Genomic DNA, 17,704 nt, shown 5'->3' on the forward strand with positions numbered 1-17,704 from the left:
AATGGTTTACAGCAGCTGCCAAGCTCCGGGTCATGGAAGAGCAGAGGAGGACCAGATAAAGTAGAAAAGCCTCAGTTCAATAAAGCTAGCGAAGGGTTTGGTTCTGGAAATGCTAACTGAGAGAAGCAGAAGCTCCTGTTAAACAGCAAGTGAACCTTCCTGCCTCTGACTATGAATGTCATTGTTTACGTCAAACACGAAGGTCCCTGATACTACAAACATGACCAGGCATAACGCCTACTACCTCGAGTTTCCCACTGATTCTACCAGACTATGCCTGGCTGGCAGTGAGTGTTTACAGGATCAGCCCCTAAGACTAGCTACCTTGTCTAATCTTTCCCTCTCAGGGGCTTTTATAAGGGAACAACATTTTCTACACTATTATTTATCTTGTGGGGCCCCAAACAAGATCAGAGCCCTGTTGTGCCAGATGCTGTACAAACACAAAGTGAAGGACCATCCATGCTCTGAAGAGACAGCAATCTCATTAGACAAGACAGACAAGAGGGGAGAAAAGAAGTATCATCCCCCTGTTACAGAGGGGGAACTGAGATTCGGAGCGTAATTTTTCAGAAGTGCTGAACATTCACAGCTCCCATTGACTTCATCTGGAGCTGTGGGTACTCAGTCCTCCTGACAATCAGGCCCCTTGTGACTTGCCCGCGGTCATTCAGGGAGTCTGTGGTATCGTCACAAACTGAACCCAGCTCTCCTGAGTCCCAATCCAGTGCCTTATCCACAAGGCTACCCTCCCTCTCTCGTTACATTAGAAGATCTGAATTCTCATTGCAGGCATCAGAGCTATATCTCAGTTGATGGCAGCCTTACCATTGCTCTGGGCAACATACCCTTTCCTTATCAAAATCTTTGAATCATATACTGAGAGTGCCCTAAAAAGAGTAGACTAAATTATATGATCTTTCTTCGAGCAAAGCTGCTATTGAACTCAAAGGGAGTTCTGTTCCTTTAAGGCCCATGCAAGATGGCCTGTTGTCAGCCACCTGCAAAGAGAATCACAAACCACTCCAATCACACGCTGAGTTCGGTCTTACCAGCAGGTACTCAAACCACTCTGCCCCCATCCTCCAGTCCAACCCCAGGTCCTTGGTGAGAAAGCTGGCAACATTCTGGCGCCCTCTGTTGGACATGAAGCCCGTCGCTGCTAGCTCTCTCATGTTGGCATCTACAAAAGGAACCCCCGTTCTTCCTTCTGCCAGGACAAGAGAAACAGAGCGGGGATGCAGGATCTTTACTCTTTCAATTGTAGTCAATCTGCAGCTGTGTATATATGGATATCTACTTGGATCAAGTGAGTAGAATCCAAATCCATGTGTAACATGAGGGATGGAACTCTCTCATATGGAACAGCCCCATAAAATTTAATAGAGATGATAACAGTAGGGTTCTATAAAAATTAAATAGGGCTCTGTAGAAAGGAGCCTTGGAATGGGAAGTCGTTATGATGGAGAAAGTGATGGATAGTCTTATACCAGGGTCAATCAGATCTTACAGCATATAGTCACCAGGTTTTGAATTTGGGTAAAATAAAGAGAAAACAATGAGACTGACCAAACACAGATGGTTCTTTTAAAGGTAACAGTATGAAGGGACATATAAGGTAGCTGGTTATATCTTTGAAAGCTAAATCAGGTGATATTAGTAGGAGAGATATATGGAAACTCTTTTATAGTAATGGATACGATTTCTTCTGATTGTGTGGAAATGTGAATTTATTAGGTTAATGTTAAGAAGGACAAACATCGCTATAAGTTCATGAGTTCACAGATTTTAAGTCCTGAACGGATGACTGATCAATTTGAATGATTATATTTTCTATTCATGTACGGTAATGACAAAAAATAAAAAAAGTTTTAACTAAAAGAAATGAAAGGATCCTAAAGGCCTATAGAATTTAATGGCGGATTAGATCTATTTTATAGGTTTGTTCACTTTCATACAGAAATCTATAGCTGGCACAGTAGTATGTAATATTAAACTCTGCAGGAAGGATTAAAAACGTGGCGAGGTTATCGTTGTCTATGGAATTCTATAGGACTTTTCCATAAGGCAGAACTACAGCTCTGATAAGACAGGCCTCTGCCACTTGAGCTGAAGGAGAATCAATGAGTCATATCATCCCCCCACTCAGAGGTGATGGAAGTAAAGGAAATCCCGATACAACGACCCATAGTTAGCATCTTCTCTCTCAAGCCTACCGAACGTCCTCCCCACAGGCACCACGCCGCTGAGCATGGGTGATCAGGGAGGAAAGCAGCTCTGTGCAGCAGCATCCCCTGGCTGACTCTGGTTTTGTCCTGCTCCACACCTCTGAATGCTCTGAGAGGAGGATGCAAGCAGAGTGAGGAACCCAGGGATCAGCATGGGTACCCCAGCACACCATGAGGGGCTTCTGGGAGCTTTTCCCTCCCTTACACTCCCTGAGTCACAGTCAGCAGGTGCAGGCTGCCCTCTGGGCGAGGAAGCAGAGAGGACCATGGGGGCCTAAACATTTCCTCTCTGGTTCGACTATCTAACTAAAACGCATTGCATATATGTGTGCATGTACCTCCAAGGGCAGAACTTGGCCTTTAGCATCTAGTAACTTGGTCCTGCTCCTGGGAGGTGCTCAGCAGCTGCTAGCTATCCTCCACTCACACTGAAGTCAAGATAGGGCTCTTTATTGCTAAACAGAGTCTAAGTTTTGGAGCCTGATTCTGCTCTGCATTACACCAATGTAAATCTGGGCTGACTTTCCTCAAGACTGCGATCACAGTTTCAACTGACCTTTCCAAGCGTCCAATAGCTTGGGATCTTTCTTCCAAGGCACCTCTTTATCCTGCAGTCCTGTTGGGGAAATGAACGAAGTGTCAGGAACACCAGCACTGACATGCATAAGGACTAAACTAAGCCACAATGACAACATGAGATGCTGTAGTCACCACTATAGCTTGGGATCAGGCCAGCTCACCAGCTCTCCTGGTGATCTGCAGGGACCCATGGTGATTACACATTAGAGTCGAAAGCAAAATTCCTGTTATAAATACTTTCTGGGCCTGCTCCTGTTCCCTTGAAGCCAATGGGATCGTCGGCTAGGGGAGCAGGGTCAAGACCTAGATTATTTCAACTGAAAATTTTAAAGAATCAGATTCCCTTTATACTCCGTGCTTGGTTTGCTATTTGCCTTTCTCTCGGCACAGACAAAGAAAACCCACCAGTTAGCGCCGTTCTCTGCTTCTCTTGCCTGACTGGCCTGAGGCTGCAGTGCTGGGAGTGCACAGATGGCAAGGGAACTTTATGCCCAGGCTAATTCCTTTTGCTCATATTGATTTTTTTAAATCTCCCGACGCCATTCTGTAGACTTTGTAAAACCAATTCTTTACATTTAATAAAACCTAAATGTTGGGTTTAAACTAACTGGCAGAGTTGCAAGATGTTCAGGGCAGGAAACTCTCTCTATGTGTTTGTACAGCACCTAACACAATGGGATATCCATTTCAGTTTGGGCCTCTAGATGACAGAACAATAATAATGACCTCACGAAGTGGAAGACAAGGTCGGTTGCCTACGTAAGGCCCACGGTCCAAGCAATCGGATCATAAAACCGCTTTGATATCACCAAGACTATTAAATGGCAACGTGAATGGAAAATGAAATCAACACGCCTTCAAAGCATGCTACTTAAACTCACCTTTCAATAAGAAAATCCTTGTCCCGTACTTCAGGGCGACAAATCGGAAGTAATCCCTCCACAGGAGTTCGAATATGACCCTAAAACACATCAGCCATGTCTCCATTTTTGCCTTTGATCAATATAAATACTGGGTGAAATCCCGACCCCACTGAAATCAATGGGGACTTTGCCACTGACTTCAAACGAGCCAGGATTTCACCTGCTGTTTACCTAATGGAGTCACTAATGACATCCCGTGTTTTATTTAAGTCAGACCACTTTGCAAACATGGTCATGTTAACAGAGGCAAAAAATCTATCGGCCTGACTTTTATCATGAGGATTAAAATAGAAAAAGACCTCACAGAGTGCAGTTTGCAGATCCCTGTCCAAACCCCACTCCAAGGCTTGAACAGCACCACTTCCAATCTGCTCTCCACTGGGGTTCAATTCTTCACTTCTGGGAGGTACTGAAGCCCTGACTTGGCAAAGCACATGCATATTCTTAAGCACAGATTTCAACAAGAGTTGAAGGCACTCAGCACCTTTCAGGAGTGATCACTAACTAGCAGGATCAAGTCTTTGGTGCTCACAGTTGCCTGACATGTAAGGTCAGCTGCTAGCCATGCACAAATGGCTGGTTTTATAGGCCATGGCTCCTGGACGCTGAGACCAGCATCAACCCCTGGCTGGTCACGAATGTTCTGCTCATCTGATGTTTCTGCTCACAAGATCTCTCTGGAAGTCTGGCTTAGGTTATAGGCCAGGACACAGTGCCAAATGTTTTTTAAAAAAAATCACAAAAATAGAAAAAAGATTTTTTTAAAACATCCACAATATTTTTTTTCCAGTCTTCTCAACCACATCTAGTGTTAGGCCCGGATCCTGCAAACACACGTGAGTATACTTAACTTTACAACTGTTAGTAATGCCACTGAAATCCATGGGACTACTCCTGGTGTAATAGCTAAGCAGAGGCATAAGTGTTTGCAGGATCGAAGCCACAGACTGCATGTTAAGGCTCTCAGAAACTTGGGTGATAGGTCTGATAAAGCAGGCAGAACAGACAGATTTTATTTTATCATATTTCAAATATGGGGTCAAATCCTGCCCAGGTTACTGTCATGAGAAATCTCATTTGCTCCAGAATGATCTTGTTCGTTAATCATTATTTGGTCTTACTTCTCTTATTATTTGTACAGCATCTTTGGGAATGATGAAATAATCACGTTATAATTATTACTTCTTATTAGTAAACATTATTTCTAGTATAGTGTGAGTACCTCATTATTTCCTCGTAATAATAATAATTGCTGATCATTTCTACTTACAAGACACCCAATGCCTCTCGGTACCCAGTGCAATCTAACAAAGCCAACTAACCAATATTAGAAACAGAAGCTCAAATGAGGCCCAGCAGCAGTCAGAAGACAGGCGCAGGAAACACTAATGTTAATCAAAAACAGTAGTCCTGACTCCTGAATCATTTCCTCTTATAGTCCCGTCTACAAACTAGATGCAAGTGTACATTTCAAAGAAAGAAAGCCTTGTTGATCTGGTTGTGTCCTACCAGTATGTGCTCTGATTTGCAGTTCTCTCTTTTTCATACTTCCGGATCTGCTCATAAATATATTGGGGTGAAATACAGCCTAACGCCAGCCTATAAACACAAGGAAAACGTGTAAAAAGCCAGAACATTATAAGGGAATGAGATCTTTAAGTACACACAAAGAGAAAGGAAGGATTGCCTTGTGTTTAAGATGCTGGACTAGAACTCAGAACACCTTTGTTAAATTCCCATTTCTGCCACTGACTCTCTGAATGACCTTGGTCAAGTCATGCAATCTCTCTTTGACTCAGCTTCACAGTGGGTGTGATAATCCCTCCCTCACAGGGAGAAACTCATTCATCTCTATGTTCTACAGTGATGGGAGTCATCAAGTACCTAAATGGATAACTTTAGATAGGTAAATTTGAAAATTTTGCCCTAGGTGACTTGCCCAAATTATTCAGTGGTTTAGTGATTTAACTAGTGAAACAGTGACAAAACCAGAAACGGAACCCAGAACGTCAAATTCCCAGTCCTCTGTTCTAGCCATTGGTAAACCCTCCTTTGAATACAAGTCTATCTATGGTACTTATATGGCCACGCTGATTCTGGATACAACAGTGAAAACAGCAGGGATTTGAGAAGTGCTTTTAACCTTGATTTTATATGAATGTTATTCGAATGCATCTTGACTGGGCAGTCATTCCGGGCATTTTCCACCGAGCTAGTGGAAATGTTTAACAAGTTGATGAATTTTGAAAAAATATGGAGAAATTTTCCAAAAAGTTTTCCCAAGTTTTTGACCAGCTCAGTATTTCTATCTGAGAAGTCAATTGGCAGCTGCAGGAAAATGTGACTGGCTGGAATTCTATTTGACCATTATTACTTTATCCTCCAAACACCATTCCACGGCTCTTACATACACAGAGACGTGACTGATGGTTCTCTGGAGCACACAGTTTTGTGTGAACACCTTGGCACATGGACCATCCTTATTCCATTTGGAAAGCGCTTAGCTCATTGTGGACTCTATCAAAAATAAATGAGAATTCATGCGAACAACATCCTGTTACAAAGCAGTGGCCCATTAAAGAGCCACTAGGTGGCACCAGTCTCCACAGACAGAATATAGATCCCAATTTGAAAAGGAGAAATACCAGATTGGAATAACTTCCATTGTTATGTGCAGTGAGGTTATAGCTCGTTTGGTCCCAGGATATTAGAGAGAGTAAGCTTGAAAGCTTGTTTCTTTCACCAACAGAAGTTGGTCCAATGAAAATCATTACCTCTCCCACCTTGCCTCTCTAGATTTTAATAAAACACAAGAACGTTCCTAGTGCGCTGTAGCCCACAAAAGCTTAAATTTGTTAGTCTCTAAGGTGCCACAAGTCCTCCTTTTCTTTTTCCTAGAAAAAAAATGCTCTGATTGCAGTTCAGTCAGGGAAATGGGAGTCTTTAATACAGTGTGATCCTGTACCCGACTGGTTGCTCACTGATCAAATACTTAACATGCCCCCGTCAAAGCCCCGTAAACATTAGGGCAAATTTGGCTCTGTTACGCTAGTGTAAATCTGGAGCTAACTTAGTACCTCCCAGGATTGGGCTTATGGCCCCTACATAAAAAAGTATCATGTCTTTAAAAAAAACCAAAAAACCACAGATCAGATACTCTAATGTCCGCTGGTTGCTTTGCACCACTCCTGCAGTGCAGAGTGGCCATAAACCCAGCAGATCCGGCCAGTTGAAGATGACCTCTGCCGGGCTTCCATGCCACTGCTTGATCCCAGCTTTCAGTGCAGCGGGCCCTGCCCCGGCATTTCCATGCTTCAGCAAGTCCCTGCTGTACCAACAGTCCCTTGGGGGCTGTCAGCAACTGGCATACTCTGATGCAGCCCTGAGGCTATTCAGCTTTGCCCTGGGACACAGAGCCCGCCATAAAGACATGATCAGGGACAGGGGATAAAGGCATTTTACAGCTGCCTTTGCATCCCACCCTCAATAAGCTGTGCCAAGGACATCTCAAACACAGCCACAGATCTAAGCTAACAGAACTTGATGTTTCAACAGCCAAATGAAATCAAGGAAGAATAGTTACCATGGTGCAAACTTGGTTGAATAATCTATTCCTATCAGTCCATTTCGAGTCTCCTTGTAAGATGCCACTAGGTTCTATCCAAGCAATAAAAAAGAAAAAATTAAAACCATTATATGGGCAGCCTGCAACTTATGCTTTCCTGGATGTTTGAGATGGATATTTGTGCAGGGCAGTGCTCCATCCAGTGACTGTCTAGCAGCATTATTCTGCTGTGAAATTATTTCCTCTGATGCACAATATTTAATGGCCCCAGAAGTTTTTATTACAGCTCCTGGATTATGTGTAATAAATTCTACTTCCTGCTTTACTTTGTAGTAGACTTTTACAAGCACAATGGAATATGGTCTAACTGATCCCTACTGGTAGTGATCAATCAATGAATCTGAATCAAGGATTAATTTCCAAAAGCCAGTTCCTGCGATAGCTGATGGGCTGGCCCCTTGATCATTTGGATTTGAGGATCAGACTGGAAGCAATTTATTTTGATTTTTGACTGCCCCGTGGCTGCTGGTAAAGGGTCACATTCTGATCTCCATTACACCCATGCCACCCAGATTTGCACTTCTAGGGCTAGATTCTCTGGTTCCACATCATCAGGTGCAAGGGATCCTGATTTTCTGCCTGGTCCCCAGTTCTCGTGCATGTTACAGCAGCCTATGGGCTGCTCTAACTTGTGCTGGGCTAACACCAGCTACACAAAGGCAGAGTGCATCACGCTCCAGCCACTTCTCCCAACCTGACATGCTCTCTGTGCTGGAGGCTGATGGGGTACAAGGGTCAGCTGTGACAGCTCTACACTATCTGGGAACCCAGCCTGAGTAAGGAGGACACCTAAGGGTTGATCCACAATAAGTAGCACCACCATGATTGTATGAGTGTGAAAAAGACTGAGATTGAGCTAATCTTCTCCGACCTGCACAGGAAACATTAACAGGCTTGCCTATTATTTGTCTCAGAAACACAGCAGCCGCCATCCTGACCAACCCCAGGTTCCTGCTGAGGTGAAAGCACAAACCCCTCCAGCTTGAGCTAAAGACCTAGGTTCCCAAGACGAGAGCTGTAACAGACCTATATCCCTGTGAACTGGGCACAGAGACTGACATCTAACCCACACTCAGCAGTGGGTTAGATAAACATATTCTGTTTTCTTTACCAACTAATCTGTGCTGGGGCCTGGTGCACAGTAGACTGCACAGGAAAATCACCTTGCACCGATGTCATGGAGTACACAGGGCCTTAGTCTAAATCTAGGTAGTGAGGCCTAGTGGATAGGGCACTATTCTCTTCCTGGCTCTGACCTGCTGGGTGACTTCAGGCAAGTCACTGTTTGTCTCCGTGCCTCAGTTTCCTCATCATCATGGAGATGACGATGCTGACCTTCTTTGTAAAGCCTTTTGAGACCTATGGAGGAAGAGTGCCTCACAGGCGCTAAGGAAATCCTAGTGGGAGTTGAAACTGCTGCCGTCCCCGCCAGAGTGTCAATGTGACAGGAGGAGGTGGGGGAGGACACTGGCAAGAAAATGCACACACTTACCGTATCCCAGAAATAATGCTGCAGCCTCATTAAGGCCTGGGTCTCTCCTCCGCTGCAGGGGAAGGCTGTTCGCGGATCCGTCAGGGGATCTGCAGTGGAAAGCACCAGCTTGTCAGCATGAGAACGAGCTCAAAGGTAGGGAGCTCAAAACCCACGGGAGAGTTGCCTTCGGGGCTGCGGGTTTGATTCTTGCCGCGTCAATATGGAAACATTGGTCTCTGTGACAAGTGCATGGGAGCTCTCCTCTATGTAACCCCTTTAAGCAGCAGAGCCACATATGAGGGCTCCGAGTCTCCTAGCACTGGAAGGTGCTCTGTTCCAGGCGGCAGGGACCTATCCTTTTAGAACATGCAAGTCCCACGATCAATGCTCATTGATGGCCCATCCGTGGGGGAGGATGTCACTACACATCCCGAGACGTTGGCAGATGTGACAGTGCTTTGTCCTTCTATCCTGCCACCCAGGGGTCTCCAAGCACTTACCACTGGGAGTGCGAGTTCCATTTCAGCAGCTCATCATACACAGCTTTCCAGGGATTAATGTGAAAGTTCTCTAGCTTATGGCACAGCCATTCTCAGTAATGATGTTAGGCGGGGCTAGTCTCTGCTCTCAGCCAACACACATTCTGCTCCGCGTTCCGATAGATTGCTTTGTGTGTGTATAGGGGAAAGCTAATCAACATTAAGATCTTTCCTTTCAAAACTGAAGTTAATTTCTAAAGTATTTCGTTTTGGGTTCACTGTTTGAAATTGTTGGGCAAATCTGTACATTAATGCATAAGTAGCCAAACCATTTGAAGCTTTTTCCAATTACTTAGATTGTAAATTCCTTCAAGTAGGGACCATCTATTTGTTCTGTGTTTGTACAGTGCCTAGCACAATGGGGTCCTGGTTCTTGCCTAGGGCCCCTAAGTCCACAATACTACTAATATTACTACTAATAAAGTTAATAAATTTAGCTTCAAAACTCTTTACAATTATTCCCTTTTAAAAATAAGTAGACAGAGGCAGAGCCACATGTAGCCCACATTTTCAAGAGTGGTCACGAGTTTGGGATGCTTCCATTTTTGGGTGTCCCCCATGCAACTCCTTGGGATCCGATTAGCAGAGTCGCCGAGCACCCGCAACTCCACCTGAATTCAATGGGAGCACCCGAACTGGTTTGTGTCAAGGTTTTCCTACCCTTCTGTCCAAACTCCTCAGGCAAGGGGATGCATCCGTCTTCTACCCCTGGGGCCAGAGGCTTTAGCTGATCTGCCATCTGCACAGTGGGACGGACTTTGACCTGAGCCTCCACTGCTTTTCGGAACTGGGTATAGACATCAGGCAACCTGCGTGGATTACAGCAGTTAGGACTGCACAGGGAACAGGCCCTCACAACTTTCCCCACACAGCAATACGCTACCACAGCGCAGTAAGTCTTTGAAGGGGTAGGGTTAATATTTTAACTGTGAGCTCGTGACCTTAGGAACCCCTCAATGCCTAGTTGTAAAGGGTCCAACGTTCTGTAGCAACTCCGATCGGGCCTGACAAACTCACTACACCAAACACATTGCTGTCACCGTATTTATCTATGTAGAATGCTGTGTGAGGTATCAAATGAAAGCTTCTGATACACTGGTCATTAATATCATTGTGAATGGTATGTACAAACACTGTAGGAGGAATTATGGATACTTACTGATATTATGCTATCAAGTCTGCAACCAAACCAAGGGAGAAACTGGTTTCTTCCCGACAGGAGGAAAGGTAGTTATCCCACCATCCCTAATGTACATTAAGGAAGCCCCATTTGGGCTGAGGGCCAATCTCTGTCACCAGAAAAGCAGCTCTGGGGGATACCTTTGGCAGATGTAGTAAAATGGGGGGCGGATGAAATTATCTGGATTTCCTCGGTTCCTCAGCACAGGGGTGTGGGAGGGAAGAAACCCTCAGTGCTGGGCTCAGAGAGCAGGTCTGAAAGAAGCCAGGGCCAGCACTGCCAATGCAGAGTCAGTCTGCTCCTATCTAGCCACTACACTAAATGCAGGGGGCTACTCTGAGCACAGATGGCACTTGCCCCGCTGCCTCATGACCCAGCTGTGAGCAACGGCTCAGCCCTGCCCTGCAGGCACTGCAGTAACCCAGCTGTGTGGGCACCAGGCAGCATGGGACAAACAAAGAAGCAACAGGAGCAAACTGTGCCCTGGGAGGAGGCGAAAACAAATAAATGCCCTCCCATCACTGGTGCACATAGGCCAACAGGCCCCTCCCCTCCTGGTACAGAGGGGCCAACAGGTCCCTCCCCAGAGGTGCTGGTGGGCCAACAGGCCCCGCCCCTGCCCATTGGTGCAGGTGGGCCAACAGGCCCTTCCCCTGCCCCTTCCCTCCTATGTGGTGCAGGTAAGCTAAACAGCCCCCACACACACCCCCTGGTGCATATGAGCCAAGAGGCCCCTGGGGCAAAGCCTCAGCTGGTGTACATTGTTGTCATAAATCCATTAAAGCCAACAGAGCTATGACAATTTATACTGAGGATCCGTCCCCTGAGCTGGCAGTGAACGCAGTGGCAGAGGGAAGAATGGGCAGCATCCCCACGCACAGAGTGAAGGCAGAGATCAGCCTACCTGGAAATGTGGCTGAACGGCAGGTCGTCCCGGTGATAGAGAGTGGATGCCCAGAAGGTCTGGATCTTCACCCCATGCTGAGCGCACACCCGCTGCAGCGCCTTCTCTACGTCCAGCTCCTCTTTCGTCACCTAGCACCAATGGGGACAAAAGCAGAGAGAGGCTCTTCTGTCTGCGCACCCAACGTGCAGCTGAGAGCATCTGGGGTGCCTCATGCACACTGACCTCCCACTCCTATGTCCTCCCCTTTGCCAGATTTGGCTTTGGCCTCAATCCCTCGCACCCCTCCCTTTAAGAGATGAGCACAAGCAAAATGCCAACAATTCCTAGACATTATATCCTGGGTTTCATTTATTAGATCAACACACATCAGCTGTACCCAGCTGCCCCTTGACCTGTCTGCTATTACAGCCTGATCCCGCACTCATGGTAGCCAATGAGAGTCCTGCCATTGACTACACAGGCCTTGCATCAAGCTCTTAGTTGACCAGTTTCTTGTAGGCATCATAAAAGAGTTGGTTGTTGAGAAGGAATTTGAAGGAGAAGAGGAACAGCTCAAGGAGGGTGATTCATGTGCAGAAGGCAATGTGGCAGAAGGCATAAAGGACTGGGTCCATGGCCCACTGATATCCAGGGGCATCTTGCCACTCACTGCAGTGGGCTGTGCATCACGCCCAGACAGAGTTGCAGGATGGATGGTCGAGACAGGTGCCATTGGCGGAGCCAGGAGTCGATGTGACAAGATGGGGTAAGTAGGGAGGGGCACAGCTGTGATGGACCTTAAACGCGGATTAAACTGCTTGTGCTGGGTGGATTAATGGATTTTTAAATCCAGATCAAGGCAAAGGGATGAAGTTCTGGCCTTCCCAAGGGCTGTGGCTAGGGTTGCCAACTCTGACTGAAACTATTCCGGGAGATTTTTTTCCCCAGCATGACGTGGTGTCATTTCCTTAAAATATCCTATTAAAATCTCCCGGATTGCTTTCAACAATCCCCGGGAGATCGATGCTGATTCCAGGAGACTACAGGCCACTCCTGGAGGGTTGGCAACCCTAGCTGTGGCTGTGATTCAGATTGGTGGCTAGGGACATTGCAAGTTTCCAATAGCCACTCACAATTAGCTCGCTGAGAATATGCTGACACAGCCCCCATCACTGCCCCAAACCATACACCTGGCTCCCTCCTCAGTCCTGTTCTGGCCTCTGACACGCAGTTGGGCAGTTCCAATTCCATCCAGAAGAAGGTAGTGGTGGCCCCTACGAGCCAGCCAGTTCATCATCATGACACTTCCACTTCTCTGACTGCAGGAAAATAGCCTGCTTCTCCCTCCTTGCCCCTGCAGCTGCTATATCAGAGCAGTCAATTCCCTAGTTTCCTGGTGAGCTCCTCCTCCAGATCTGCTGTGCAGAAATCGGCGGATCTCCACTTCTGCCAACAGATCGACGTCCCACCAACAGGACAAGTCTATCCTCTTTTGCTTCCTCACCGTTCTCCATCTAACTGCAGGGGCGCCCTCCCTGCCTCCACTTCCCTATACACAGGTAGGCTGGGCTCTTTGCGGCGCCCTCCCTGCCTCCACTTCCCTATACACAGGTAGGCTGGGCTCTTTGCTGGTGCCCCCTTGCTCCCACTGTACTCTGCCTGCTGCTGGCTCCCAGTCTGAGCAAGGAGCCAGGGCGTGGCAGTGTATGCCCATCATTTCTGCAGTTCGAGAGGCACACAGCAGTTTCCAGTTGGAGGGAGAATATTGCTCCACCCTTGAGTCTCAGCCCTCCAGCATCCAGAAACTGCTTTCCTCCAAAGCACAGCGCCCCCGAGTGGCCACTCACAACCAGCAACCTGTACCCTGTACCCACAATTGATTCCCATCAGCCACTCGGACCTAAGACCTCCCTTGGAATTAGCCAGCTCCAAGGGGTTAAGACATGACAGTAGCAGAGAACATAAAGGACTCTGAATTCACAGGCCAGGCAAGTCCACTGCCCTGCACTAAATGTTCTTGCCAACTTTATGCTGAGCCAACATGGTTCAAACCTTTCCTTTACCTCTTCATGGAAAGCCACGGCAGCAACGGTGCCCAGCTGCGTAATAAGATCATGAACCACATCTTCCGGATTCCCTTTCCTTACCACCAAATTACTGCGGATACACAAAGTTGGAAGGAATTAGGCTTTATGCTATTATTTATTATTATTCTTTGTATGACCGTGGCACCTAGGAGCCCCAGTCGTGGACCAGGACCCACAGTGCTAGCACAGAACAAAAAGATGGTCCTGCCCCAAAGAGCCTGCAGAGTAAGTATGAGACAAGAGACACCAGCTGGATACAGCCAGAGAGAGGCAGGGGCATTAAAAAAGAGACAATACTTATTATTGCCTCTCTTGTCCTTTCTTCTCCTTTCCCCCATTTTCATCTGCACATGGACCTCATTGTTTATGACCTGTTGAATGCAGACTGTTTGGGACAGGGGCGGTGTCTGCACTTGTGTTCGTGAGGCACCTATCATGCGTTTGCGTGCGTGGGAGAAAAGATTAATTTATTAACATCAAGCAAAGCAGTGCAGTGACTCTGGGTAGCTCTGCAATAGTTAAAGCCACACTGTCAGGACATAAGAACTTAAGAACAGCCACACTAGGTCAGACCAAAGGTCCATTTAGCCCAGTATCCTGTCTTCCGACAGCGGCCAGTGCCAGGTGCTTCAGAGGGAATGAACAGAACAAGCAATCATCGAGTTTAAATCACCAATTTAAACTCAATACTTAGGACAATTTAAACTCAATGCTTAGTTTATGCAAAAACACTGCTTCAAGAAAGGGCTTGGCTGGGTTTAGGTGGGGGACGTAGAGAGACATGCTGTGGAAACGGTTGTTCCCCTCTACATGCTCACAATGGATGTGAAAGGAGAGTTATGCATGGAGGAGCACCACTATGCATGGATCTAAAGTGAGGGAGAGTTACAATCTGGTCCGTTAATACTACGGCATTGAAAGGACATGCCAAATATTAACAGATGGAGTATAGATCTGAATGATCTTAAAAATCAGAGGTCTTTGCCATTTGAGCTAAAGAAGAATCTCTTATCTGCAGAGATGTTAGGTCTTATATGTGGCCTTTGTGAGTCAGTCGCAAGGCATCACATGTGTTTGAGCAGTTCTGATTCTCTCCAGTACAGGCCAGTGGCACATACTGGCCTGTTCATTACCTTTGTTAGGGATTCAGATTGGTCCTCCTAAATGAGCATAACCCCTTTCATGGACCATAGTGTATTGCAGACCTAAAGGTATTCTTCAGGTGTTGTGATCCACAACCTGTCACCACTGCACCCCCTCAGGAGAGGGGCAAGCCAGCTGCTGCATATTCTGCTACCCAAGGATTAACATTAGCTTGCTGTGATAATAATAAAATGAAGAAAAAGGTGCTTGGAAAATTTTAGATTCTAATAACTTTCCCTGACCAGTATGGACAAGATGATTTTCCTGAGGACTGTATTATCAGTGGTATAACACTGAGCTATGGGCTACACAGAAAGCCACGGCCCCTGTTGGTCTGAGAAAACATCTTTCATACATCAAGGGGGCTCAAGCTAACCACTAGATGAAACTCCCTAGGGATAGGAAGGATGGTCCAGTGGTTGGAGCACTGGCTTGACACTACGGAGACCAGTGTGCAACTCCCTCCTCTACCACAGATTTCCTATTACTTAGCCATTCTGTGCTTCAGTTTCCATCTGTAAAATGGGGATAAAAGTACTTCCCTACCACACAAGGATGTTGTGAGAATAAATACTTTATATAATGTGAGGTGCTGAGATGTTATGGTAATGGAGGCCATACAAGAACCTTAGATAGACAGATATCCCATAATTGCTGACCATGGGGTTTCTTGCATAATCTTCTGAAACATCTGGTGCTGGCTGCTGCCAGAGACAGGCTATTGGGCTAGCATGGGAATTCCTGTGTTTTTATGGTACTAGCAACAGGTGCTCAAACGTGCTTGTCACCAGCATTGCTTGCTCCATAGGACAGACAAGTCTTAAGGAAGAGGAGGTGGGAGAACAAAGTGGGTTAAATAATAAAACAGACTCATGTTTAGGACAAACCCCCCTGTACCTTCCTTTTTTCTTGAGTGTTTGCCTTAGATCCTTCACGCTTTCCAGTAAAAATTTGAGTCGATGCGGCCCAGTCTTTGGGAAACCATAGTAATAGGTTCTTAGGTACTGTCTTGGATCAAAGCAGTAGAGAGGAATGATATAGTCTGCGTTATTCTGAGCCCAGTGTAGTACCTAGAAATACAGAGAGGAGCAGTTAAAGATGTCAGTGCTCCAGGTGTTTTCTTTCTGTACAGCAATTCATAGCACCATTTCAATTTTCCTTTATTCAGACTCATCATGAAAAAGGAAGACATGCAACTGGATATTGTACTATAGCTTTTATTATAGGGTCTCTCTCTTCCAGGGCCTGATCCTGCACAGACTTTGTAGGCAAAACTCCCATTGACTTAAAAGAGACCAGGATCAGAGCCCCAGCGTGTCTATCACCTTGGTATCCAGATGCCAGTTATAAAAATTAGACTTCCTCAAAGGGGCTTATACAGCACCAAGGTGAAAGGTAGGTACGTCCATGTCGATTGAGTCAGTAATCACATCCCCACAGAAGTGCCTCAAGGCTAACCAGGGAATGCTGCTGCTCTTACAGCTGTCCCCTCCAACCTCCCCCTTCCCATGCACAGAGCCGGAACCCTTCATCGCAGTTACCACAGGGCATGGGGGCACTGAGGCAGTGACGGGGCACTCTCCCATGCCATCCCCACTCTTCCCCTAGGCTGGGATCTGCTGGACTCTCAGACCCTCTGCTGGCAGGAGGAGAGATTAAAATGTGGCCCTAGTTTAACGGACTAAAATGTGTGGGCAGCGTCCACAATAAGGGTCAGCGTACAGGGCATGAAAGACCCCATGGCAATATCTGTAATGGGGTGGTGCTATCCCCAGAGTTCTGGTCAAATTCCAACCTCGGTAATTGCCGCTGGCCTCCCTAAATCTCCCTCTAGTCATGCAGGACACTGGTAGCGTTGCTATGTGCTGCTCAGAGCTCTGCCTTTCACTGCCAAAGATCCCTATAGGTCCCACCCCTACCTCCCAGGGACGATCAGGGTGACCAGATAGTAAGTGTGAAAAATCGGGACGGGGGGATGGGTAATTGGCACCTATATGAGAAAAAGCCCCAAATACCGGGACTGTCCCTGTAAAACTGGGACATCTGGTCACCCTCGGGATGACAGGTTTCAGAGTGGCAGCCGTGTTAGTCTGTATTGGCGAAAAGAAAAGGAGTACTTGTGGCACCTTAGAGACGAACCAATTTATTTGAGCATAAGCTTTCCTGAGCTACAGCTCACTTCCTCGGCTGCATCCCCTGGGGTTAGCAGGCCAGTGCTCAAACCACTGAGCTATCCCGCCCGCCCGCCATCATTCCGGGACACCAGCGAGTCCCTTTCCCCAACCAAAATGGCCCTGCCACCCGCCTCGCTTCCCCCTCTCCAGACCCAGCCGCCGGCTCTGCCCTTGCGGCCCCAGCTCAGGCTAGGGTCCCCCAGCCCGCTCAGGGCCCGGGCTCGGCCCCGCAAGCCCCGGCTCTCAGCAGCGGCCCCGGGGGCGGAGCTCAGAAGCGCCCGGGTTACATAAAGCCACGTGCGGGGCAGCCGGGACAACAACTCCGCAGCGGCCTGGGGCCGGGCTCCCGGCGGGGGCGCGGGGCTCGGCGCCCGGGGACGGCCCGGCCCGGCCCAGCCCAGCCCGTGCCCCTGACAGCGCCCGGCGCTCCGCGGGCGGCAGCCGCGCCCCGCACCCCCAGCCCGGCCCGCGCCGCCGCCTGCCCCCACCTGGCTGTCGTGGTAGCGCAGGTCGTGGCGCAGCAGGCAGATCACCGTCCTCGGCCCGGCCCCCGACATGCCGCGGGCAGCCCCCCGCCGCGGCCCGGCTGGGAGGAGCAGGAGGAGCCGCTCCGCCTCCCGCAGCCCCGGCCCGGCCCCCTGCCGCCGCCGTGCTACGCCCAGCCCCGGCCCCGCTGCAGCGACCGGGCAGGGCGACAAAGGCGGGGCCCCGCCCGGCTGCTCAGCGTTCCGTGCCGGCGTCCGGGGCCTGGTTGCCAGCCGGCGTGAAGGTGGGGCCACCTAAAGGCAGATTTAGACACTCTGAGCCCCCTTTTTGGCCTGCAACTACCCCTGTCCCCACAACACTGAAGGTCCACGCAGCAGGGC

The 17,704-nt window shown here is 47.9% G+C and overlaps 1 protein-coding gene across 5 annotated transcripts in view; it reads right to left on the bottom strand.

The window, feature by feature from the left end:
* Window positions 1–17,483, bottom strand: part of LOC140907831 (cryptochrome DASH-like) — a 32,271-nt gene extending 14,788 nt beyond the window's left edge. For 3 of the 5 annotated variants that reach the window (XM_073334701.1, XM_073334698.1, XM_073334700.1), the window contains exons 1-11: window positions 17,327–17,483; window positions 15,562–15,734; window positions 13,498–13,591; window positions 11,453–11,583; window positions 10,029–10,177; window positions 8,848–8,936; window positions 7,314–7,387; window positions 5,240–5,329; window positions 3,689–3,768; window positions 2,785–2,844; window positions 1,053–1,210 (exon numbers count right to left, since the gene is read on the bottom strand). In XM_073334701.1, coding sequence (XP_073190802.1) covers window positions 1,053–1,210; window positions 2,785–2,844; window positions 3,689–3,768; window positions 5,240–5,329; window positions 7,314–7,387; window positions 8,848–8,936; window positions 10,029–10,177; window positions 11,453–11,583; window positions 13,498–13,591; window positions 15,562–15,734; window positions 17,327–17,395 — 1,167 coding nt within the window. In that variant the 5' untranslated portion in view covers window positions 17,396–17,483. Of the gene's footprint in view, window positions 1–1,052; window positions 1,211–2,784; window positions 2,845–3,688; window positions 3,769–5,239; window positions 5,330–7,313; window positions 7,388–8,847; window positions 8,937–10,028; window positions 10,178–11,452; window positions 11,584–13,497; window positions 13,592–15,323; window positions 15,541–15,561; window positions 15,735–17,326 lie in introns of those variants that run through there. The other 2 variants (XM_073334697.1, XM_073334699.1) reach the window with 2 other exon arrangements.
* Window positions 17,484–17,704: the final 221 nt, after the last annotated feature.

The sequence above is a fragment of the Lepidochelys kempii genome, chromosome 2 (assembly GCF_965140265.1).
Source record: "Lepidochelys kempii isolate rLepKem1 chromosome 2, rLepKem1.hap2, whole genome shotgun sequence".
In the NCBI taxonomy this organism is placed as follows: domain Eukaryota; kingdom Metazoa; phylum Chordata; order Testudines; family Cheloniidae; genus Lepidochelys; species Lepidochelys kempii.